Consider the following 25,666-nt stretch of genomic DNA (forward strand, 5'->3'; position numbering starts at 1 on the left):
ACATAAATTTCTTCAAGACACTGTTCAAATTAGAATTGAAAAAAATTTTGTTGCAATTCTTTCTAGAACTAAAAATTTATGCAAAAAAATGTATTTTTTCTTATTAGCGAACCGTGTTATTTGAAAATCATAAAAAAGAAGACGAGTAAAAAATGATTTGGGTGTTTACTGAAGCTATTAGTAATTATAGTCTATCTATTAAAAAAGCTTATAGCCCACAATTCATATGACTGACTTACGGCAACTTTTGGCGAACCTTTTGGTTGCATCTCAGGTTGAACGATGTTTTATGATCGTTACCGATAGTTGGTATCAGACACTGTATGATAACTATTTCTTTGAGTATTCGCGCCAACCTTTATCATATCTTTACGTGCATGTTAAAGCCTCCGAAGATCTACTTTCACCGAATTATCAAACTGTACGAGTTCTAAAACAAATCAAAGCCTTCAATTGCGATTTACATTTTGTAACATTACTGAACGGTCTACAAGTCAAACGTTTCCTGATGTTTGTCGAAAAATATCGAATTCTAAATATGAGCCGTAAATTTGTATTTATGCACGACAATCGTTTAATAGAAGAGGACATGTTACAAGTATGGAGTAAACTTCTATCGTCAATATTTGTACAGACACGGGACTTTACGAGGTAAAACGAATTCGTAAAACACTCCTCTCCCAATTTGTTCCGCGATAAACGTTCTTGTCTTTACAGCTTTAAAATTTCCACTATAAATTTCCCAGGTATTTTCAATGGTATTATCACTACCAAACTTATAGTAAAATGGCAGAAAGGCAAACGTTTAAAAAAATGGGATTTATTTCCAAATAAGCCATCTAATCTCAAAGGTTTGTTAAAATTTTTATACCCATCACCGACGGTAAAAATGTTTGCAACACTCAGAAGGAATCTTCAGAGAACCCATAATTGATAATTGACATTAAATTTTTAAGCGATTTAAACCGGTCCGTCTGTCCGTCCGTGTAATGCCTGTTGTAAACATTTTTCTGATCAAAAATTTGGTAGAAGCATTGCAAATTCTTGCACGGAGGTTGGGATTGAAAATGAGCCAAATCATAAAAATGAGAAAAGTTACCCAAGCCTATAGTGCCAATTTTTTTTCAGAATCTTTATAATGACTAGAAGCAAGCTTCACAAACCCTAGAAGATATATATATTCTTGATCAGTGTCAAATTCGTCCTGATCCTGGGCAAAAGCGTCTATGCATCTGTCCGTCTGCCAAACTGTATGGTGCATGCGATGAGCATTTTCCTTTTTGCAAAAATGAAGATGTGTAATCAAAATCGGTCAAAGGAGCCATCTACAACGTCCTACCACCAACGACACGACATAGAGTGAAAAGATTTTTGCTTTCCGTGTTTATTGCTCGTTATTGCTCGAGATAATCAGCCACGCCCCTGCAATATTATAGAGTATGAAAATTTAGTTTTTCGTTTTATTCGAGTCTTCTTCGGAATAACGATGATGGATATAAAAGATTCGGTCACGACCGAATATCATTTTCTTACATGTTTTGTACGTCTTATAAAAAAGAGATCACTTATTTAGACTTTACTGTACCGGTTGCCGTCTTTGCACACGTCCCAATGATAATGCGATCAAAACACAGGAAACATCAATATATTGGACTAGAAGTGGAAATTATGAAAGCTTTAGGCAAAGCTATGAATTTTAAGCCTCAACTCTATGAAACTTCAGATGCCGAGCATGAACGTTGGGGACGTCTTTTACACAACGGTTCATATACTGGATTAATAGGAGAAATTGTAGGTTTATTCATTTTGGTTTTTAATATATAATAGATCGTAACACAAACTTTGTCCAAAAAACAGAACCACGGCAGAACTTTATTGGCTATGGGGGACTTACATTTGTTTAGTGCCTATCGCAACATATTGGACTTCAGTATGCCTCATACTTACGAGTGTTTGACATTTCTTACACCGGAATCTTCACAAGATAACTCGTGGAAGACTTTTATACAGCCATTTAGTTTGGGCATGTGGATCGGCGTTTTCCTCTCGCTCTTTCTAGTCGGTATACTTTTTTATTTACTCTCGTTTTTACATGCGCTTCTAGTTCGTAAAAGCGTACAACCGAGGAAATTTTTTAAATTCTTACGCAAACGTAAATCTGTTGCAATTACAAATTTTCGCGATGTGCGTTTTCGTATATATTTAAATCGCATTCGGATTCCTTTAAAAAATGAGGATTTGTTTGATAATTTTTCCAATTGTATACTGCTCACGTATTCAATGTTAATGTATGTGTCGTTACCGAAAATACCAAAAAACTGGCCACTTAGGGTGTTAACAGGCTGGTATTGGATCTATTGCATACTAGTGACGGTAGCATACAGGGCAAGCTTCACTGCCATTTTAGCGAACCCTGCGCCACGTATAACCGTTGATACTTTAGAGGAATTAAAAAATAGTCAATTAATATTGACTGTAGGATCAGAGGACAACAAACACTTGTTCGACAATGCTTTCGACAAGACACTAAGGGAATTGGGGTCCAGAACACAAGTTATAGATGCCATAAATGAAGTGGTAAGAAGCGGTAATTGCAAGTTTTAAAAATATTAGGCGTGCAATTAAATTCTTTGCATCTTTTGATAGAATTCAAATTCAATTACAAAGCAAACGTTGTAAGGCGTTATAATCGAAATATTCATTGTCGTTATCTATGGTCCTTTGCCTTTTGTCGAATAGCGTGCGGGTGCCGTCACGGTAGACGCTTTGTGGTTCCCAGGTGAAGTAGTCATTGACCCATTTTCGTGCATCGTCAACATTGTAGAGCCTCTGATTTGTCAATTTCATCGTTTTCAGGATCAAAATTTTTTGCACAAAATCTGACAAACCACTGTTTGATAGGGTAGTGGGTTTCCATTTCAAGCGAACTTGATCATTTCTGATAGTTATAATCAGCTTTAGCTTATACGTATACACAAAATTTCAGAAGAATTGAATGAGTCATGTACGGTGCATGAAGGAACCAATTTTAATGCAAAGACTTTTGTTTGCACGCCTATTATTATACCCTTTCATATTCATTTCATGCACTTTTTCTGCACTCACGCACGTTGATTTGGAACTAATTAACGCCATTGCTGTTACTACCCACCACTCAAGGAGTTCCTATAAAATGAAAATGAAACCGCCCTGCCCACCTTTTAACAGTGAATACTCAAGGTTAAGGATCTAATCGAGCGTACGAGTTGATGGGCTAACCTTATCTCCGCTTACACCTCTAAAGTAGCACAGTGCTTACGTAATATTACAGAAACTATAAACTCGAATCTGCTTAGAATAGCAGATGCATTTAAAAATTTTGCGTACCCGCTATTTAAGCCTAAGTGTGTCCTTATCCAGCAATCAGGTAAGAAGGCATTCATCCCGGTCATTTGACGGGAAGTTCATCGTCATACCAGGAGCAATTCTACTTTGGACATTTCGCGACTGTATGCAATCGGAGCTAAGATTGCTTTTAGAATATTCACTTGAAGATGTATGCATTTTTTCAAATTGTTAGTCCACGTCACCTTTTACGTTTGTTTCTAAACATCTACCATAATGCAATCTTAAACCTTAATGTCGTTTACTTTCGCATTTTTTTGCAGACGGGCCATATAGGTAAAGGTACCCATGCCTATTATGATAATGAGTATTTTTTACGTCATTTACGATTAAGAGGTGTCCAAAGCGATGACGACCGTGAAGTCGTCCTGCACATAATGAAGCAATGCGTTGTCAACATGCCCGTAGTTTTAGGTATGGCTCGAAACTCGCCGTTAAAGAAATCGATCGACAAATACATACGACGCCTATTAGAGTCTGGTCTTATTTACAAGTGGCTTCAAGATGTGGTTAAACATTTCCCAGCAGAAGAAGATTTACCACAAGAGGCTTTGATAGATATGAAGAAATTCTGGAGCAGCTTTGTACCGCTGCTAATTGGTTACTTTATTGGTGTGTTAATTGTTTTGGGCGAGTATTGGCATTTTCGTCAAGTCGTGTGCAAGCATCCCCTTTATGATGAGCATAATCTCAATTTGTATTATAACTTTATGCGCAAATTTGCCGATAATTAAAAGATTCAATTTTAAGAGCTTTGGTTTTATATTCATATATTCTTAAATGTAAGCATAAGTACGATAAATTAGCGTATAAACAATTTCGTCTTACAAGCACATACAAATAATGATACTTGAAGGAGTTAAGTGAAAGAAATCATACTCATTTAAGAATGCAAATAAAATGAGATTTTAACAAAATAGATAAATAAATGAATATTTTGTAAAACGTGTTAACCGAAAGTAAAAGCAAAAAAAAAAATTAAAAAAATATTAAACGCGAATTTAACTAAATAAACCTATTTGTGCACTTTACATTGAACATCCATAAATTACACATAAAAGATACAAGATTATGCACATATGCGCAGGAACTTATTTCGAACACCTAAATAAACGATTAGATACGTAAGAGAACTTTACACATATCGTACGCACGTATCACAAAGACATCTTGAAGTATTCCGTTTAAGAAATTTACGTTTTTACCTTACGTGCGTGTCTACTCGAATTTTTCGAACGGTCAAGCCCATTGGCTTTATTACTTTTTAAACTGCCATTTATACGAAGAATGCCATTTGACTTTGAACGCGACTCGAACAGAACATCAGAATCAGTATCAGAATCACTTAAAGAGTTTGTACGGCAAACTACAGAAACAATGATTCATTTTTGCATTCGTAAAACGATGATATGACAACTTACAATTAGGCGCTTCCGTGTCTTGTGTTCCAATTAGCGAATATTTTTGGAGTTTTGGTCTAGAGCGCGGTTTTTTTTGTTTGCCTGCAAGCCACAGCTATGCCCCAAAACAAGGTAGATAACAGCAATAAGGCGACAAATGCTGCTACAAACACATACAAGACCGACCAATCTACAAAATATATATAACGAATTTATGAATTTTGGTAGTTTTCAATAAAAGTTCATCGCATACCGCAATTAGCTTCTTCCAGGCCCCAAAAAAAACCGAAGGAAGGCATCCAAAAAGCTTCACATATACAAGCCCGTGTGTCAGCATTACATACGCCGTGGTCAGAGCACTTATTCTGACAGATTACAGTCCGTACGTCTGCGAAGACAGTGCCCAAAATGGAGGCATCGCGCTGCAATTTCTCCTTTAATAAGCGCTCTATTATTAAGCCTGGCATCGGTATAATTTTACCGTCTTTCTCACTCTAAAATCAAAATATAAATAACGCTGACAGTGCCTTTAAAATAGTTTCGTTTTGCCCTCGACTCACCTGAACAAAGAAGACCAAGATGGCTGCCTCCGTTCGAGAATCACATTGCAATTCGCGTACCACAACTTTCATATCGCCCATTAGTAAACCAATTTTTTGCGCGATTATATTCAAAGCGGAATAAGTTAACATAGATATATTCATGGGCAGTTGTAGTTGTACCAAATTCAATAACATTGGATCGGGATGCACAAAAACGCTAACCGTATCCGTGCTTGTTAAGCCTTGTTCGTCACTAACTGTCAGTTTGAAGACATAACGACCAGAAACTAGATTTGTTAGCTTAATGAAAGCTCGGATTATTAGAGGGATCTTGATTTCATAAACTAAATACCTACAATCATAATGGACTCCTTGTTGCTATTACCCACAATTTGCCCGGCTGCTAAACTGGAGTCTTCACGGGTCCATTGATACTTTGCCACACTTAAATCATCATAAGAACTGGAACCGTTCAGGTATATTGCTGATAATGGTAAAGTGACGCTTTGATCACCGCCGGCATTTGCCACAGGTGGCGAATTTTTTTCTTGAACCACTTTAACCCATAAGCGATCGGAGGCGGTATTGTTACTGGTATCAGCTACAGTAAGCGCAAATTCATACAAGCCTAAAGTTAAACCTGTAGCATTGGCGACCTATGTACACAACGATTTTTCATAGCATTTCTCTTTCTGTATATGGAAAACGTACCGTTTCGTTAGACTTCAATATAACCGCAGCATTAGGTCCTTGAACTTCTTTCCATTCATAGGATTTAAGACCGATATCATCGGCTGAAGATGAGCCGTTTAGAACGACCCAATTAATTGGCAGATTTATAGTCTGAGGGAATTGATATTTATCGTTTGAAATCGTATTTAAAAGATTTATTGAAAAGTTACCATATTAGTTCCTGCAATTGCTGTGGGAGGTGAGTTGGTAGGCGGTTTTACAAACACATGAACTTTTGCTGTGCTTGATTGTCCACTACCGTCGGTGACTTTTAAAACGAAAGTGTACATTCCTTCTTCCAAATTCGAAAGCTTCATTTGGCCATTCCAAAGAGCAATATTAAAAGAAGAGCTTTGAATGTCAGTTCACAAAAGACCAACCTGTACATATGGCGTCCTAGTATTTTGCATATCCACTGCTTTAGATTCATCACCAGCGTCTTTAGTCCATTCCCAGGCCACAATTTCGTGATCGTCTGAACTAGCCGTGCCGTTAAGGGTAACATTGTTATTAGGTAAATAGAGAATGACAGCATCTCCAGCATTTGCAACTGGTGGATAATCCGTTCCTTTTAACACAGTAACTGTAGCGGTTGTCGAATTGGTTACATTATCCGTATCCGTTACAGTGAGTTTAAATGTATAATTTCCAGGAGAAGTGAGATCAGTTAATTGCAACGTATTAACGTCTGGTAATTTTGGTTGATATCCAATTGGTCCGGAAACCACTTCCCAATGCCAAGATACAATTTTGTCATCATCGGTGCTAGTGCTGCCATCCAATACAGCGTTTGTCGTTGGTTGTCTTATAGTTTGTTCTCGAGGGGTTATTACAACCTGAGGTACACGATTAATACGTTTTTCTGGCAATACAGTAACATTGGCCATGGCTTCACCGTAAGTGCCATTCGTTCCGTTTACAGTAACTTTAAACGTGTATAAACCTTCAGAAAGATTTGATAACTTCACTTTTGACTGACTCTGATCCGAAATGGTGCCATTCATTGGACTTTTTGGTTGATTTATTAGTGACCATAGGTATTTGTATTTTGTATTACTCGATTGTTCATCAGGTACTGTAAACGCCGCCAAGGTTACTTCTTTCTCCGGTAAACGTACCTCTTTTGATACAACCGAAACCATAAGTTTCTTAGTACCCTCACTTTCCGCCGTCGTCTTGGAACTAAACTTTTTTAAAGGGTCGTTTTCATATGTAGACGCTGACGTCAGCATTATATTATGGGCAACGCCCGATTCATCCAAAGGGTAATCCAAATTATCGGGAACACAAGCACGCAAATGGTTACGCCGAAAACCATGTATACATTTACAAATACCCATACTTCTCTCAATGTGTACTGAAACACATTCTTCATTTAATGGACATTTGTTTTCTCCTGATATGTCCGAATTACAAGTTATGTACTGTGATCCTTGCGGTTCCGGTGGCGTGTTGCCCCTAAAATAGGTTAAACCATTCCCCAAAATTCCACCGTTACCATCTAAACCAGACATCATGAACTGTTTCATTCTCTTTTCAGTGGACAAAGCGAGTTCATCATCGTCGTAACTTGGAGCAGCTTCTGCTGAGTTCCGAGCTAAATACTGATATTTGCGCGGTCGTTTCCAAAAATTCAAAGCATTCATATTCTCATGCTCAGCCAAGTCCTCCAGCGGTATTAGTTCATTAAGGGCTTTCGAAGCCTTTAGTGTGTCTAGCCACGTCATTCTCTCAGAATCAACATCAGACCGTTTCACTGGATTTACCAAAACCATTTGCAAGCGCTCATTGGGAATTGTACGTTCATTGGTATTGCGTTCTTTCGGCAAACAGGCTTCATTGGTGACGCAACGCACATGATAACACTTCTGTTTGGACCCGAAGACTACTACATTACATGTATTGTTTTTATTCTTTTCACAACAAGCCTCAACGCATGATCTAAGATCCAGCTCTTCTGGTATATTTTCATCATCTGTTGAAGGGTACTTCTCGAAAGTACCTGCTTTTAATTCTTCTTGAGGCATGGAATCTTCAAACACATAATGCAACATATCTGGACAAATGCTTAGCGAATCCATTTTAACAGAATTAACATTACGAACAAGAATCCCAGAAGATGGGGTCTCAGTTGTAATATCAGCTTTGACGGACAAGAGGACACAAAGCATTACAACCGCAAACAAACCAAAATACTTTTGCAACAATACTTTTTTACCACACATTATTGGATTTTTTCTTTTGTTATTTTTACAAAACAACAGACGGTACGAGTTGTTTTTTTTTTTTTTATTGATTATAAACACAAAATAAATATCTTAATGGATTGGTTTTTCTAAGCAAAAAAACGTTTGTACGTTTTCGTTCTTAACATTTTTATTCTTATAATTTCCGCTTTTAGGTTTGATTTAATTCGTTCAGTTCGTACGTTACCTAGTATTTTATTCTGTTTTAATTCATGAGTAGAACAAGTAGAACAAACACAAATATACAACTGTTCAATCTGAATGTCAAAAGAGGAAACAGAATAATAAATAAACAGCTGATCGAATGTTAACTAAGAGGAACACGAAGAGAGAAAGACATCATTATTAATCGAATTTGTTATCGATAGTAAAAAACCGTTATAGATTTCACTAAACGATAATACTTTCCGAAGAGAAGCTTGTAAGATTCATTAAGTCTAGCGGCGAGTCTTATTGTACTTTTATTACTGTTATTGTAATTAATTTAGCCCGAGAGAAAAGTAAAATGTGTATGTCAAGTATTCAAAGTTTAAGTTCCCCCGTAAGAGGATAATTTCTCATCTCTCGATAAAAGATAAGTACTTCTCCCTTTTTTTTTAACCAGAACTTTTCTGTGCATGATAGATAAATAGAAATTAAATGCTAGAGACAAAAGCAAGTTTTAAATCACAAATCTCCTCTAATTATGGATGATGTCATGGAAAAGTTGGATCTTCAAAGATATATTGAAAGAAAAGTTAAAGAGAAAATTGCAGAAGAAAATTTACAATACCATCATCAACTACTCTTCCATTAACCCTCAATTAACTCCACCTTTATATCCAACTAATGTTGAGAAAATGATGATCCAAACATTTTCGAGAATTCGCCTTGGTCATACAATTGCAACTCACCAATGGATCTTGAAGAAGTCTTCCTCCCCAATCAGTTGTGGACAAACTCTCACCATAAAGCACATTCTCTGCGACTGCCTTAACATTTGCTTGGCTAGAGGTATTGCATTTGGAAAGATTAACCCTTTGGACATTCTACAATCAGCTTCAGAACAGAATATCAATTCAATATATTACTTTTTTAATACTACTAAGCCCATTATTTAATATCCATTTATTTAAATTAGAGCCGATAGCCTAGTGCTCAATGTCTTTTTTTTTAGTCTAAGAATTTATTTCATTAGTCTAAAATTATAATAATAATAATAATAAATCACAAATCACTCCAAGATGTAAATTTATACTGTCCAGAGAAAATTTGGAGTCATACATGGGCTCATTGATTTGCATAAAAAAACTCGCTTATGTTGACTAAAACGAAATTTGGTTAAAATTATTGAACACAAGACTCATTTCAAAAGCTATCGGAATCGCTCGATTTCGAGCTGCAGCATGATTAACAAATTAAGGAATAAAAGTGGGTTAATTGTAAAATAAATGTGGTAGACACCGCGAGTAATTCTTTCTTAATAATACCAGCGATATGGGTGTCATATAAAAGAACTTGGAGAGTAGAACGCGAAAAGCAGAATGGTGGGTAGGCGAGATTCGGCCCCCACCGAAAATAACTTTGTTACTTGTTTTTGTTCATTACATGTGTTTTTATTCATGGAACGATTTAAGTAGAAGGGAAATTGACATACAATGCCGAAGTTTTAATAACAGGTGGACGTTGTTCTGGGCTTCGCTGTGGTATGAAAATTAAAATTTTGGTTCGTAGCTGAAAAAAATTTCTTACCCCTAAGACAGGATAAAACAATGGTTGTAATCATGCAATAAGACTCTAATAGCGTAGCGAGATTTCGTATGTCATATATAAATTAGTTAACCGGGCTTATGCAATTACTTCTGTAAGACGCAGCCATTCTAAACAATTTGAAATATGTATATATATAAAAGAAACGCTTGCATTAATTGCAATATTGGTATCATCTTATGGAAGATATAACCGTCCTTAGAATCGATTTTACTAATGCTACGACGTTTTCAGCAAAATATTTGCGCCAAAGTGCAACTTATTTCACGCATGGAGTTATGATTCCAATGAATTCAAGTTTAATATTATTGTGAAACAATTTAACTGTCATTCGAAAGATTTGAAAAACCAGAAGGCATTGTATTGCAAAATACAAATAGAGTAGATAAGAATAGCGATAGTACCAGCAACAACTCAGTATTCACGCGTTCAAAATTCAAGTGCGTAGAGCTACCTTTGGTCGTAGTAAGTGCTCAATTGGCATAACACTTATCAATTAGCACACACCTGCTAGGCTGCATCCGCCATCCCCCTTATCCCTTTCGTTTTGCTTGCTTCTTTTTGGCCGCCACCATGTTGCACCAATAGGGGACGTAGCTATTGAGTTATTGAGAAGAATGGATTGCCGGTTTACCCCGCAATTATTTATCACCCAGAAGAATTCTGAATTTTTGCTTCTTTTATTTGAAAGTTCCTGAATCAACGGTTCGTCAATCATGTGCTGATTAACTTTGCAGATGGTACGATAAATTTAATGTATCCGTTAAAGGGTGTATACCAGATCAGAACTTTAGAATTAGTTAAGCAATAAAATTAACCCAATAATCGTTATAATAACAAATACAGAGGATATTGATCTCTAAGCAACTGTAGCATATGATTTTTGTCTTAATTATTATTTTAAGGAGGGAATTATTAGAAGCACATTCATGCGGTAGATCAAGCGGCCAAACAGATTACGAACAACGTCTAAACTGTAGCATTTTGTGATTAAGATTAATGATTAGATTTTGAAATTTTTATTTTCACGCCATTAGACTACCAGAAGTGATTGATCCGCCCAACGTTCTGGCTCCGGAATCGAGAGATGCTAATTATCGGCCTAAGATTGGCTTTAATCGTAATTTGCCACAGGCCTACGTAAGTCAAGGTGGGCACAGATTGCTTAACCACTGTCTAGGCGGCGAATATAGAAATGAAGGGAAAGGAGAACGCCAAAATTACAGCAATTATCGACAACAAGGCTATCAACATCAAGGACAACACATATGTCATTATCAAGGATAACAAACAAATCAACATCAAGGACAGCAAACAAATCAATTTTTTAATAAGAACACTGGCACAAGGCGCAACGGTAGCGTTGGAAATTACGAACGCACTAATTATGGAGGCGGTCATTACGGTCATAAACAGCAAAATTCATATCAAAATACTTGCAACAACAACAACACCGATGGCAGCGCTACTGGTAGCAGATATCAACCTTTGAATCGACAGCGACCGCACCAGCAGAAGCAACAACGACAATCAAATGATTTTCGCAATAATTCGAGCAACCCAACAAATAACCTATTTAGTCTTTGCGTAGCTAACAAGTGGATAACACGCAAGCGCAACGTACAACTATAGAAAATAGAATTACAAGTAAAAATGAAATTGCTTTACATAGGACTGGTTTGTAGGATACTTGCATTTTCTTTGGCAAAACCATTATCAGATGATCAAACGGAACCGGTTGAAGATGAGTCCACTGTCAATGGCCGTGTTTTATACGATCAAAGACAAAGTGGCAAATATAACATACACATAATAATTAAGGATGTGGCTATAATTGAAATGGACCAAAACGAGATAGTCGATGTAAGCATACAAAGTATATAAGCTTATGTATTATACATTTATTAGGTATATAAAGTAATAATGTGTAAAATTTACAACAAAACAAAAACGTAGAATAACGATGATGGAGACTATTATTACGACGAAGAGGATTTGACCATTAAACCTTTAACATTAAATCTCAGTGCAAATAAAACTGCTACTACTACTACCACTACCACTACTACTGCGATAAGTAGTGCAGCGGAAGCCTTTACTACGACTATAAGAAATATTGATAATGAGATCTCAACATTACAACCAAAAAACAATAATACCGAAGCTGATGTTTTCGATAATCAAACGGTTAGGGTTACGAACGCTACATTTTCTTCAAGCACTCTCGAAACCTTAAGATGGCTTAATAAAGTAGAACCTTCTTATTCTACATCAGAACCACTACATCAAACACATGCTTATGTAACGAGAGATGCATCTGGAATTTTACAAGCTAGAGAGGCAGATATGATAGATGAGAGAGGAATGAAAAATGCTAAACTATATAAAATTAAATTACTCAAACGACAACCAATAAAAGTTACTAAGCGGTTATGCCGTTCAAATCAATTTCGAGATGCTAGCGGAGCGTGTCGTTCTAAGAAGGCGCCGACAACTTCAAGGCAATCATCCGGATCCATATTGTAAGATAATAATGATGCATTCTCTACTTGATAGTCAATAATATATATTTTTTTTCTCATTGCGCGCAGGAAACGTGTCCTAGGCATGTTAATTTCCTTGCCCTTCGCAGGACGAGATGAAAACCATTGAAATGAGTGAACAATAAAAGAGAAAAAAAGTATTTTTAATAAATTTTTTCAAACTTTATTTAACTCCGATTTCAAATTCAACATTTCTTCAGATAATCAATTACAGATTTTTTTAAGATTTATTTAACATTCGCTCTATGGAGCATATTAAATAGTTTAAAAACGCTATAGATAAAATAATAATAAATAATTGATATACTTTTACATTAAGATTTTAATTAAAAATGTTGTAACAGATATAACAAAAAATAAACTTGATAAAAAAAAAAAAAAAAATATTAAGTTAGAAATTTTACATTAATATACTAAGAAATAAAATAAAAAAAAGAAGAATAAAATATTAAAGACATTAGACTTTTCTGCGTCGTACCGCATGTATACAAAATAAAGTAAAAAAATTAACAAAAATTAATTATATTTAAATATATTTTAAAATAAAGTTTCAAAAAAGATTTAAGGATTTAAATTTATCTGCATATTTAGAAGGATATGTATATAAAATTGATAAAAAAAATTAAAGAATGATAAAATTAATGGACTTGAGAAATGCCAAAATGTTGGAAAACATGATAAAATCAAATAATTATTTCCGGTGCTTTCACCTGTTACCAACACAAAAACAACTCATATAGGCATTTATTGAGAGAAATTGGTGGGTATATATTAATCAAAATATTTTCCATTATTTTCTACAATATTTTACCACATTTCTGACAACATAACGACGTCGTGTCGAAAGAACTTATATTGGTTTGGCAGCGATTCAATCATTAACCCATTTTCGCACTTCTTCAATTTTACGAAGCCGTACGCCAGCCAAGCCACGCTGCATCGATCTGAACAAATGGCAATGAGAAGACGATATGTATAACAAGTATGCTGGTTGCGGCAGAAATTTTAATTGGAACTGCAACAATGTGTCCTAGTGGTTGAGCGCTGCCATGAAAGAGAATGAGCTTACGTATGTTAAACGTTTTGTTGGTCTTCTTTACATCGTTCAATGGGTTCAGTTGACGTCTTTAGACATCTGTAGTAACATTTTCAAACGGTTTTAGTAGGCCGTAATTTACTATACCTTGCCGATCCCACTAAGTGCATAGCAAAGCGTCGTGAGTTTTTCAAATATGACACAAGCAAAAAAAAACTATTTTTTTTTTAAAGAGAAGAAATGAAATCTTGTTATGCTCTCTTCTTTTTTTTTCTATGAAGAGTAAGAGGAGTGAAGACAAGCAAAACTTTCATTCTTTTCAAAGTCATAATATAAAAATGCAAAAAGAATACACCCAATCCTTTTTTACACGGTAGATACGTTCCTTAGAAAACCGTGCGAAAAAAATCGTGTAAAAAAAATGCAAGCGACATATGGTAAATTTGGTGATATGTTCCACAATTTTAAAAAATCGTGTAAGATGAAAAAACCTTAAATATTTTTTCCAAAAAAACGTGCGAAAAGGATAAATATTGAAACCCATATTACATATTTATAAAACAAAAACAATTCACTTTTATTACGAAAAAAAATTAAAATTAGTGTGCAATGAAAATTCAATCTATAAGCACAATATATAAAAATTATAATTAAAATTAGGAATAAAATTCAATTTCGAAACTGTTCATGAGTACTTGATAACAAGCTTGCATTTTTATTACGGGAGGTATCATCAACAAATGAGCAGCAACTCTTCGAACTTTATTGAATTATTTATTGCGTCCTATGAACTGAACATTCTAGCGTAAAATAAATACTGAATAACGAAATGCTGTTGAGCTACAGTAAGAAAAAAACAAAAGTGATCATAAAATTTGGGTACTCGCCGTAGTAGACCAAGCCCATAACAAAGTCAAAATTAGAAATAAAAAAGTAGTTTTTTTTGGGATTCACGCTAGGTTCGTGTTGGTGAACCGTCACGATCGGGTCGAAAAAGACAAAGTGTAAAAAAAAGGCTGGATGTATATAAAGTTATATATAAAGTTATTACCGCTAGAAAAAAAATAATGGCAAACACTTTAAGTAAGAAAAGTTCAATCCGACGAATCCCGGATGTTTACTACCCAAGATCTAATAATACAGAGCGCTGCGTTCTAAATTACACATATTTGAAGCGCACGATATTGTGAATATTTCCTATAATTTTTATTAATTAAACAATGCTTCAAAAGTAGGACCTTTCGCAATATCTTAAAGACACTCTTCTAACGACCGAAAATGGATCAAATTCGCAAGTCTCATGATTCAATTTAATTATTTGAATTAGAATCGATTTCAGATTGCGATCTGCGTATAATAACTCGTTACTAATACTGATTAATGCCGCGAGAAGGTAATCCGCTTCTGTTATTTTTAATTTACATTAGCATATTGGCTTTTTAGTGGATATCGTCATCAATGTATTGATAAAACTAACTTTTGCCCTTTGGTAGTTAAAATAACTTCTAGATTATAAAATAGATTTAAAATAAAGAAAAAGTAATTAAAAAATATACGATCAATAGAAGTAAGGAGTAGAAAATATTACATTGCTTCGAAAATGTGATAAACATTTCTATAAAATAAAAGAAAAAAGTTGAATAAGAAAAGTAAGATGCTTTAACCCTAGTTTATATTTCTTTCTTTCATTTCATCCTAACAGGTATTCATATGCTTTTCGAAATGAGCCGTATTCAAAAAGTAGTCTGATACGTGGTCTAGACACGTAGATGTACCACATTTCAATAAAATGCCTCAAAAATTGTAGCCTGTAGATGTGAACATAAGAAAACAAGACGGGCAGGCATGCTTCAGAATTTGGTTCTGAATCCGTCGGTATAATAAAAGGTGGATCTATCTCAAGTCTTCGTGAGGACAAGAAGACAAGACATACAGCCGGGCGGACATGTTTAGTAAAGCACTTACCATGTACCATGTATAAGAGGAAAGTCCTAAGAAAATTTTCCTACGAAAAACTGTAGTCTACCACTCCTTTAAATTGGAATGAAGAAATTCCAAATATAGGCAAACATCACTTCATAATTAGTGATGACAACGTATTTTAAAATGCGCTTATATTTGAAGGACTACCAGGTTGTTAGAGGTCGGTTTAACATAATACTTAGGTTGTTTCCAGAACTTGACCGATAGTAAGGAAAGTCCAGAAATTGCAGCAATAACATTCATATCTATCATAATTTATGCATGACATGCTAATGCAAAGGATAATATTTTATGATGTCGAATCTATATCGTAAGGATGGCCGCGTCTTCAATCGTTCTAATTAATGGGAACATCATGCGATGATAGGGAGAAATCAAGAAAACAAAAAATGTAAACCACATTTTCACAGACAAATGGTAATAATTTCTTATTTATGCAACTTACAACGTGTCCTTAAGTTAAATTCTTGTTTGAAATGAATATGTAATTTTTTGTTTTTCGTCTCTAAATGAAATTATTTCTTTCTCAACAATCGTTGTGCGTTTTTTTTTTTTTTTTTTTAAATTTAGCTCCTTTCGAACTTATTTTCGTTTTTTTCATAGAAAACATGTTAACGGAAAAAGTTTATCCGCTCTTCCAAGGATTTTCATGCTAAATATATGTAAAGAAAAAAAAAAATGTCGTTATGAACAAATAGATAGATAAACTGCTGTTAAAAACAAATAAACTGCTTTCGGTAAATGTTTTTCATATTTCATTGTTTAGAACAGGTAACTTTCTTTATTTGGTTATTGTTAAGCATTAAAAATTTTTTATTACGTTTTTCTTGTTTAGGAATTTCGTTTTACGGAAGTCTTAATGTGTTTTTTAATTTATTTATTTTTTTCATTTTATGTGCTAATGAAGCACTAAAAGAAGTTATGTGAAAGTTTTCTTCACATCACTCTTAGAGAGTTGAATGTCTTTTTTTTTTACTTTTAATCCACAAACTTGTCTTCGTTTGTTTAATACATTTAAAATAACAAAGATTATAAAAACATTGAATAAGAAGCTTGCTAAATAAAATAGAAATAAAAAAAAAAAAAAATAGATACCTTTTAATTTGCATTAAGAATATACAAAAGAAAAAGCTGACGAAATGTTTACCGTTTATATATATAATAAATATACTTTAATATATATGTATATAAATATACACATATAGTGTATGTATATATATTTATATGTATACTATGGTGTATATACCCAACTGCACTTTTTTTTATTAATCTCTTGATGAAATCTTTTAAAATATCTCTTACTTTTGTGCTAATGAAAAAAAAAATAAATAGAATAAAATTCTTACCTTCGATTATTGTGCTTAAACGTACTAGGGTTTGATATTATGTTTAACAAATAATTTTACATAGTGTCGATGTGAAGTAGTTTCCGTATTCCCATAATTATGAATAGATAAGACGATTGTTGACGTATTGTTGTGTTTGTTATTGTGTTTTTTTTTTTTTTTTTTTTTTTTTTTTTTAATATACTTAAGGCATTCCTGGTAAACCTGAGCAACTGGGCCGTTGTGCGGATTGTTGTTGCTGCATAAAATTGACACGATATCGTTGTTGCTCGAGTCTCTGTACAGTAGCAGTTAAATGTGAATTTTCCACATACAAATCTTTAACGAGTAAATCAGCGTTTTGTAAACGCTGCACTTGTTCAGCTATTAAAGCTCCTTGCGCCTCTAAACGGCCATGTAAATCGTTCAGTTCAATTTGATGTTGACGCCATGATTCTGTTATGATAAAAGAAAGTCCATAAATCAATCACTGCTTTCTAATTAATATCTTTCCCAGTTGAGTCTACATAAGTTTTCAGCTAATAAAGGCATTTACATAGAGTGAAAGTGAGTTCAGTTATTTCGTCGAATGACTTCATTTGATATCGCTGGCGTTTACCTTGCATTCGAAAGCGTTAAGTGACTAATTGCGAGATCGAATTTCAATCAAATAAAATTTGAAAAGAAGAGAATAACTTTCTCAACATTTCTGAAATGGTCAACTTCTCTGGCCACTGTTGCAACTTCATTATCAAATAGTACACGTTCTAAACATATTATGTACCGACAGAAAATGGGGCTTTTTATAACCGCAAGGTTACATTATTTAAATTTTATGATGGACTTTGGCCCGCAAAACAGTCGATACCAGGTTTTTGGGGATTCCTACGAAAAACGAGCACTTATATGGGCAACAACGTTGCATGTATTAACACGAAAAGTCAACGAAGTCGGGTTTACTAAGCTTGCCTGGCCGCTACGAATGCATATTTCCGAGACTAGACTATTTTTAGCAAAAATTGCCTCGCATCCCTTAATATCTACTTTATCTTCTTAAAAATTAGCTAGAAAAACTACCTGATATAGACATCGAACTGATTATTAACTTCATTATTTTCGATATCTTTTCGAAACTATCTTCTATGAAGTATATTTTTTATTATCGCCAGCGGAATGACGAAATCGTGATCGAAAAATGTAAGTAAGTAGTGAAAGAATAATAAGTAAAGAGTACAGTAAAAATCTTACGTTGCATTAGCGATTCAGTGTACTGTTGCTGTTGTTTGATAACGTTTTGCAAATGACGATTTTTCAGCTCTAACTGATTGACTCTTTGTATCAGTGACGGATGAGCGGTTCGCTGCAAGAGAAATAAATTGTTGTCAAATTTAAATTTTTTTGCATTTTACTATTAAAGTGAAAATACCTACCGCATAGGCTTTCTCTAACACTGGCTTAGCTTCTTGCAGTTGTTGCAATTCCATAACCAAACCATCGCGTTGTAGGGATAAATCCTTGATTTGCTCGCGCAATGATAATTCAAAGTATTTTAAACGTTTCAATTCCTCTTTTATGCTGTTTGGGCTGGGACTAGATGAACTATTATTATGCTTTGTGCTGCTATTATTTCTAATATTGATTTGTTCATGTGTAATACTATGTTGTTGTTGTTCATTATTTGTCAAATGTACACTGTGTGTTTCGAAACTTTTAACCGACGCTGATGAGGAAGATGTTTCACAATCGGCCACATCACCAGCTTCCGATTGTACTGATTGAGTTTTTGAATCATTATTCAGTTTTTCAGTGGGCGATTGTGAGGCGTTACTAACAGTAGGTGGTGTACTAAAAATCGTTGTTTCAGATGTAGTGAGGACAGTGTTTCTGAAAAATTTTACATTTTATTTTTTATGAAAACATAAGACACAACGTCCAAAGCACGCTTAAATTATTTTTTCACTCCTGAAGAGTGTGAATACAAATACGAAGCTGCTTATCAAAGACACGTACCTTCTCCCTTAATAGAACTCTGTAAACGCCCATGCTATTAATTAGTTCGAATTAAGATATGATTGAACTTGGAAGCCTCTTCCGTCCAAACCAGGAAATTTAAAATATTTTATTGGACACTTAATGAATCTTTACAAAAACCGTTTGAAATGAGCTAAACGAACAAAACAGGTTCGACTATAGGTTCCAGAACTATGTTTATCAAAAAATTTGATATATCGACTATGGAATAATCGTCAAAATCGTGGCTTTGCTGCGCCCAAACAAAAAATTCCAACGACATCTCGTAGATGTTTATGGAAATGCCCTTTCACGCGAGCCAAACTATTTGAAATTTGATATGTTATTAAAAAATAGCTATGGGAAAGCACCAAAATTTGGGAAACTACCGCCGAACTAGAAAATGTCGCGTATGATCTACACAGAAATGGCTTGCGAATGAGTTAAAGAAATTCTTTCGGAATTGAAGACAGAATTCACTCAAAATGAAGGCAAATTTAAGTCAAATTATCGATTAAATTTGACTTAAACTCGTTTATATGCGAAGTACGATCTGTCCAAAAGAGGCGCTCGATTTTTTTTATGATTTCTTCGGAGAGCACGAACTATTGAAGAATTCGAAACCGCACTCGTATTTTACAATGTTTCTACCAAGCAGACACAAACGGCAAATGAAAAAAATATTTTAATAACATTTAAATAGTCTTATTTATTTTATGAAAACATATAAATCCGTCCCTACGTACGATATGCGTACTACGAACGAGGCCTTAAGCCAAATGCAAAAAGGCAAAACAATCGCGCTATTTCGATAGTGAATTCTCCGCTTTAGCAAACATTAGTAAAGTGAAGAGGTATATTTTATTTACAAAAAATCGTCTACACGCAGTACAATCATTTACTAAATATAAGTTAGAATTTTAGAATTTACAGTATTAGCAGTAATAGTTGTTAAAAAAAGAAAAAAAATTTAAAAAAAAACCGATTTTCTTGTCGCATTGTATTCATTTACTTATGTATGTACAATTTAAGCCCATTAAATAACTTAAAAGCCGTTGAAATGTTGAAGTGATTATGGCGAACTAGAACATGCAAAGCGTATAAGCAATTATGTATTGCTTAACTCAGATTAAAAATGCAGCAACATTTCTTATAGTCTCGGCTAGTGAATGACTCGTAAAACAATTTTCCCATTCGAACATTCGTGATCAATGTGACATTTATAATCAATTTGGCTCAGTCTGTCTGTCCGTAAATATGATCACAAAGTGCAAATTTGCCATATGTAAGCAAAATTTTAGGAAACAAAGTTTGACAGCACAGACGAGGAGGAAAGCAATATTGACAATTGACTTTAATTTGTAGGCTAGTACTTCGAAATGAGTTATTTATTCGTGTTACTCGACATGCTATGAATAAACGCTTTTACTATTTTCTCAAATTTCTTCAAAATATTGAATCCCAGCGATTCGCCTTAAACGGCGAATATAGACAGATTTCTTCTTTTACTTATAACCTATTACTAATTCTGCTGAATTTTATTGATTACTCACCGTATAAGCTGATCATTATTTATTACTGACATTGATATGATAGCTGGCATTGTTTTTTCTAAAGTATGGAAGGTTTTCGAAGGTTCTTGTATGGTACTCTGATGCCATAAATAACTTATTGGCGAACTGGCTGGACTAGTAGTCTTCGTAAAATTACTTTTGTTATTTATAGCTTCAGCATTTAACTCCGACGCTCCTGTAAGTATTTCTTCACTTTCGCCCAGCCGAAGACGTAAATCTTCTATTTCATGTTGTAAAGTCTCAATTTCCTTCGATTTTTCTTCCAGCATTTTGCAATTATTTTCTTTTAACGATTCCATTTCAATTTCCAAATCGGCATATTGTTGCTCCAGTTGACATTTCTCTTCGATGGGCGATAGGCGACCATCTTTACTAAATTGTTCTTCATATTCGCGTACTTTCTCCATTAACTCTGTAAACTTTTTATCGCTTTCTTGCTGTTCTTCTTCGTATATTTGACGTTCCTTTTCGAAAAGAGCTCTCTCATCGCCCAACTTGGCCTGCCAATAGTCTTCGCAGTCTTCATAAGCTCGTTGCATTTGCTCTAAACTGGTTTCTAATTCACGGCAACGCTCTTCAGGTGGCAGCGTTAACGACGAGTTCGATTGTTGACTGGACAATTCTTGTGCTTGCTTTAATAATTCCTCTAACTCTGCGATTATTTTCTTGAGACTTTCCACCTCCTCTTGTTCCGTGGTAAATTTGCTTTGAGAATGATGAAGTTCTGAATTCAAAGCCATCCATTCGCCACTTGTGTCGCTGTTCTCGCTGCAGGTATTACTTAAATTAATATCGTTCGTGCACTTGCGTAACTTGCGTAAACGGGGACTCTCTTCAATAAGTCTAGTTTTCGTTGGAGAATCGCCACGTCTCTTTGTCGCCGTATTCAACGAACTCATCTCATTTTCTTCACTACTTATTTCTTCAACGGCTGATGATTTTTTACATTTTGATTTTAGTTTATTCAGTTCCAAATTTAATGCTTCCACTTCGACTAAGAGTTCATCATTTTTATCCCGTAAATTAGTATTTTCTATCTGAAGATTCGTTACTTTTTCAACGAGTCGCAAAAGTTCTTCATCATTTGCGATTTTCTCGGAATTTGGCTGTCGGTTACCTTTGTGTGTTTTTTCTTCTAAATCGCTAAGTTCGCGATTTAAATTAATATTCTTTTCCAACAATTCGGCTAACTGCTTTTGCATTATCTGATGCTCCCCCTCAAAATCTTCATTCTCTTTATGGACTAATTCCAGTTCGGTTTTTAACTTAATTTCGTTCTGCTCAAATAACTTGATACGCGCCTCTAGACGACTATTCAAATTGGACCAATTCTCACGATCCGCTGCCATACGTGATGTTAAATCTCTGACTACGGCCCCATTTTTTTGTTCCAGTAAACGTATCTTTAATAAAAAAAAAAAAAAAAAATAGTAAATAGATATTAAATAATTTTTTTTGAAATCGATTTTCATTTTAATGAACAACAAGAGTTAATTACATGTAACTGAAAATAAATGCTTGCGATATTTAAATTTTTGAGAGTAATTAGGTTTTTCTATTCGAAGATAAGCCATTATTCGAAATACCGATTGGTTGATTCCAAGCTGGCATGAAAGCATTCAATGTAACGTGCTTGTTGAAATGACTTTTATAAAGTTTACCTCTTTTTTGGTTGCCTCTTCCAAGGAAGCGTGTCTTTCATCAATTTCCGCCGTAAAGATAGCTATACGTTTGTTTGCATCTTTGTTGTCTGTACGCAATTTTGTATTTTCATCATAAAGTTGACGAGCCGTTTGCCTAAGCGAATTGAGTTCAACTGTTTGCAGCACCAAAGAAGCTTTCATTAAAGTAATTTGAGGTTCTTCATCCAAAATTCGCATTTCATCTTCCATAACTTTTCCAAGTTGAGCTAAATTTATCTCGTTGTCATCGAAACCCAAAGCTAAAAGCATACTTCGACCGTTGGGTATTTGGGCACGTTCCCATAAATTCAAAACGCTCTGAACGGGTAAAGTCTCCATAAGAGCAGGAGTCTCTACATGAAATAGAAATATGTTTATGATAATGAAAAGTTCTTCTCCTCAAAAAAAAAAAAAAAAATTGAAATGAGAATACAAATAGTAAACAACGACATTTTAAATAATGGTGTAGTAAAAAGGATTTTTGTTTCTAAGTGCTGGTTATGAGGTTAGCAGGTATGCGCAATTGGTGCTATTTTTCATTTGAGTCATTTGACACATTAATCTACCGCTAGCCACTCTAAAGAGCGTGCAAATATATACCACCAGCCTTTTGTCCATTTAATCGAATCAATTAATATTCAAAAAAAAAACAAACAATATTTTTTTAGTTGAGTTTTGTTGGCACACAAACCTTTAGCCAAATTTCCATATTTTAGGTGGTTGAAGTTCAACTCCCATTCAAATGTATTCCAAACAGCGTGCATGGCAGATGAAAGAGTTTGCAAACCTATTAAATGTTGAAGTGAAATGTTTAGAGAAAGAAGTCATAAATGTAACTAAAACCAAACAGTTTGTTTGACATGAATGCATAAACGGTGCGTTGGTTGAAAACAATAAGTAGATAACAACGCATAATTATGCGACAATGCTCTGAAAGTAATCACAACACATCGCGGCAAACGAAACTCTCTCTGAGAAGAAAAGGGGGCCAAATTATGTACGATATATTAACGTCAATGTGTTAGTGATTTTATATATGTGTGAAAACATCATACTCTAATCTATGCAAAGAGTTAACTAAGCAGCTGATGAAGTAGCTAGATTCTATATGTATGGCAAATAAAATGAAGAATGACATATGTCGATAAAATTACAACTTGTTTCACTGAATGATATTCAATGTAAGTTACTTTTGTTTGAAAATCTTATATAAATTTCAATAATCATATATTAAGTAATGAGTTAGCAAAAATTACTTACCTAAAGATTCGGCACTGCTAGTAAGATGCTGTTGTTTCTCCATCGCAGAAGTTTGGGTATTTTTGTTCATTTTCGATGCGGTACCGGTTACTTTGGCTCTATTTTGGAGATTTTTCTGAGCGGGAAGAGAGGCACATCGTTTCAGTTTACTCTCCGAACTAATGGCAGTTAAATGCTTGCGTATTCCTGGTATATCAGTCTGTGAGGAAGATCGCTGCACTTGAATATTACTGTAACAAGTACGATGCGCAGTGATACTTTTATCATCATTAGAATCATCGTCTGTATCGGAAGCAGTTATGTTTTCAATATTACGATGTATTGGAGGCCTCGAACGGCGACCATATTTTTTCGAGCCTACAACTAATTTAGGTGAAACTTCACGATCTGATATCTCCGCTTCGCTATTCACAAAAGGTTCCGTAACATCGGCTATAACAAGGGAATGTTCTGCAAAAGTATGAATATTTAGGTGAAAGAATCAAACATTATAGTATCATATAAAATTAAATACACACTTACCAAACCGTTTGGCAAGCCTATCTATAGAAAACAACTTGCAACGTTTTGCCTTATTATAAAAAGTCTTCGTACCCATTGTGTTGAAAAAAATATAATTTTAATATTCTCTACTTTGCCTTAATACCTGAAGTGATCCGTAAGAGTGTAAATTTACAACTGAATCGAAAATAACAAATACCTTCAGGATAGCACCTTTAAGGTAAGTAAAGGCAAAGAAAATTGCAGATAAAGGAATTAGCTGGGATTTTCCAATCTCAGGTACGTACTTCACAACAATGTATAAAGCAAATGTTCTATAACAGGGAACTTTACAAAAAACATAATTATGAAGCTATAAACGCAGGTATTTCAAAATGCTAAGTTTTTATTACATAAGAGGATAAGGAATCCTCGTACGGAGGTTGTTGTAAGAAATAGAAAAATTTTTTTTGAAAAATTAAGGACCCTGTTCGTAAGCAGATGTGTATACATCGTTCTGAAAGTAAGTTCATAAATGCATTTGGAATTCTAATTCCAGCCTAACAAAAAAAAAAAATGTATACATTCTGAAGTCATTTAAAAGCGATCTTTTATTGTACTTGCTAACACTATGATCATTTTATTTATGTCTTACCGTTATTCTTTTTCTCTTTTTGATTAATATTGTCAAGATAACTGCATGCCATCTGTTTGTCGCTATGCAAGGAATCTTCATTTTCATGATTGCTATCTAGTTCGGTGCCCAAAAAATTAAGTAAAGCTTCCTTGAAATTATCAAAAGTCACATGCGATGCCTTATCTTCAGATGCCAAATTTTCGATAAGCACTGCTCCTTTATCGTGTAATTCTAATAGACCACATAAACGACGCAACGATTCCTCATCTAAGTAGCCGCAATGTTTGGTATCGCAACTTTGAAACATTTGGTATAATTTCAATTCATAGGGATCGGTAGAAAACTCCATAATTTATTGAAATAAATGCTTTTTCACTTTTATTTATACAAATAGTGACGAAATTTAAAAACAATGTTAAATTTAGTTTTCTCTTTACTCTTTCGATTCAGCCTTCTTTTAATTGGTTATATACATTCTTTTACTTTACTTTCGCATTCGTCTTTACTTTTTGATATTAGCAACATTTAAAGTAACGCACAATTGAAACCTCCAGTTTTGTTTTTTTTTTTTTTTTCAATAAAATTATTAAAATTAACAAAAAAATTAGAGAAAAAGAAAAATAAATTTTCCTATTTTTTCTTTGGTGTATTAAGGGCTGCCACGCTTTGAAATTTCTACTTTCTTTAATGACATTTCTTTCCAATTGGTTTGTGCCAAAACACACAAACACATATGTACAATTGCATTCTGGCACGTTTTGTCAATTTTTCCCGACGCATGTTTCAAAAATGCCAGCACACATCGTTTCTAAAGCCCATCGCAATATATGGAAAATTTCCCTTATATGCCCCCGTATTGCCGTTAATTTACTTATGCTACCTGTATTCGAAACAGCGATTGTGCCCTACCGAAGGAAGTTCGCGAAATCTATTACTTCCTTAACATATTTAATCAGTAACATATAATATATTAGCCGATAGAAAATATCTTAGAACTACACACTAAATAAGAATATGATCAGTGCAGTATAACAATAGACACTGCTACAAATCCTGAAAAATTTCTCTACAATCAAGAAACTG

At 34.3% G+C, this 25,666-nt stretch overlaps 4 protein-coding genes across 6 annotated transcripts; 2 read left to right on the top strand and 2 right to left on the bottom strand.

The window, feature by feature from the left end:
• The first annotated feature begins 226 nt into the window (after positions 1 to 226).
• LOC119633600 (glutamate receptor ionotropic, delta-1) lies at positions 227 to 4,134 on the top strand. The gene is made up of 5 exons (XM_038027216.1): positions 227 to 651; positions 718 to 851; positions 1,574 to 1,791; positions 1,858 to 2,577; positions 3,648 to 4,134. The coding sequence occupies exons 1-5, from the start codon at positions 227 to 229 to the stop codon at positions 4,116 to 4,118; spliced, it is 1,968 nt and encodes a 655-aa protein (XP_037883144.1). The 3' UTR covers positions 4,119 to 4,134.
• LOC119633716 (dyslexia-associated protein KIAA0319-like protein) lies at positions 4,128 to 8,341 on the bottom strand. Its single transcript, XM_038027409.1, is given in 9 exon segments — positions 4,128 to 4,750; positions 4,806 to 4,878; positions 4,880 to 4,974; positions 5,038 to 5,278; positions 5,345 to 5,626; positions 5,683 to 5,982; positions 6,038 to 6,169; positions 6,229 to 6,369; positions 6,439 to 8,341. Coding segments are annotated over 9 exon segments (3,282 nt in total). The 5' UTR covers positions 8,284 to 8,341; the 3' UTR covers positions 4,128 to 4,577.
• Positions 8,342 to 11,706: 3,365 nt separating this feature from the next.
• On the top strand, positions 11,707 to 12,842 carry LOC119633601. The gene is made up of 3 exons (XM_038027218.1): positions 11,707 to 11,916; positions 12,010 to 12,575; positions 12,645 to 12,842. Exons 1-3 carry the CDS (start codon positions 11,707 to 11,709, stop codon positions 12,703 to 12,705), a joined length of 837 nt encoding a protein of 278 aa, XP_037883146.1. The 3' UTR covers positions 12,706 to 12,842.
• Positions 12,843 to 17,111: 4,269 nt separating this feature from the next.
• LOC119633239 (blastoderm-specific protein 25D) lies at positions 17,112 to 25,180 on the bottom strand. Of its 3 annotated transcripts, none has more exons than XM_038026679.1 (8): positions 24,602 to 25,180; positions 23,467 to 23,916; positions 22,898 to 22,993; positions 22,186 to 22,559; positions 20,504 to 21,927; positions 18,371 to 18,824; positions 18,189 to 18,300; positions 17,112 to 17,396 (listed from the first exon to the last, which is right to left on the bottom strand). In XM_038026679.1, exons 1-8 carry the CDS (start codon positions 24,930 to 24,932, stop codon positions 17,146 to 17,148), a joined length of 3,492 nt encoding a protein of 1,163 aa, XP_037882607.1. In that variant the 5' UTR covers positions 24,933 to 25,180; the 3' UTR covers positions 17,112 to 17,145. The 3 variants fall into 3 exon arrangements, with proteins under 3 accessions (XP_037882607.1, XP_037882610.1, XP_037882608.1); XM_038026682.1 differs by lacking the exon at positions 24,602 to 25,180 and adding an exon at positions 23,989 to 24,103; XM_038026680.1 differs by lacking the exon at positions 22,898 to 22,993 and having other exon boundaries at positions 24,602 to 25,179.
• Positions 25,181 to 25,666: the final 486 nt, after the last annotated feature.

Source organism: Glossina fuscipes, unplaced genomic scaffold (genome assembly GCF_014805625.2).
Source record: "Glossina fuscipes isolate IAEA_lab_2018 unplaced genomic scaffold, Yale_Gfus_2 2, whole genome shotgun sequence".
Lineage (NCBI taxonomy): Eukaryota > Metazoa > Arthropoda > Insecta > Diptera > Glossinidae > Glossina > Glossina fuscipes.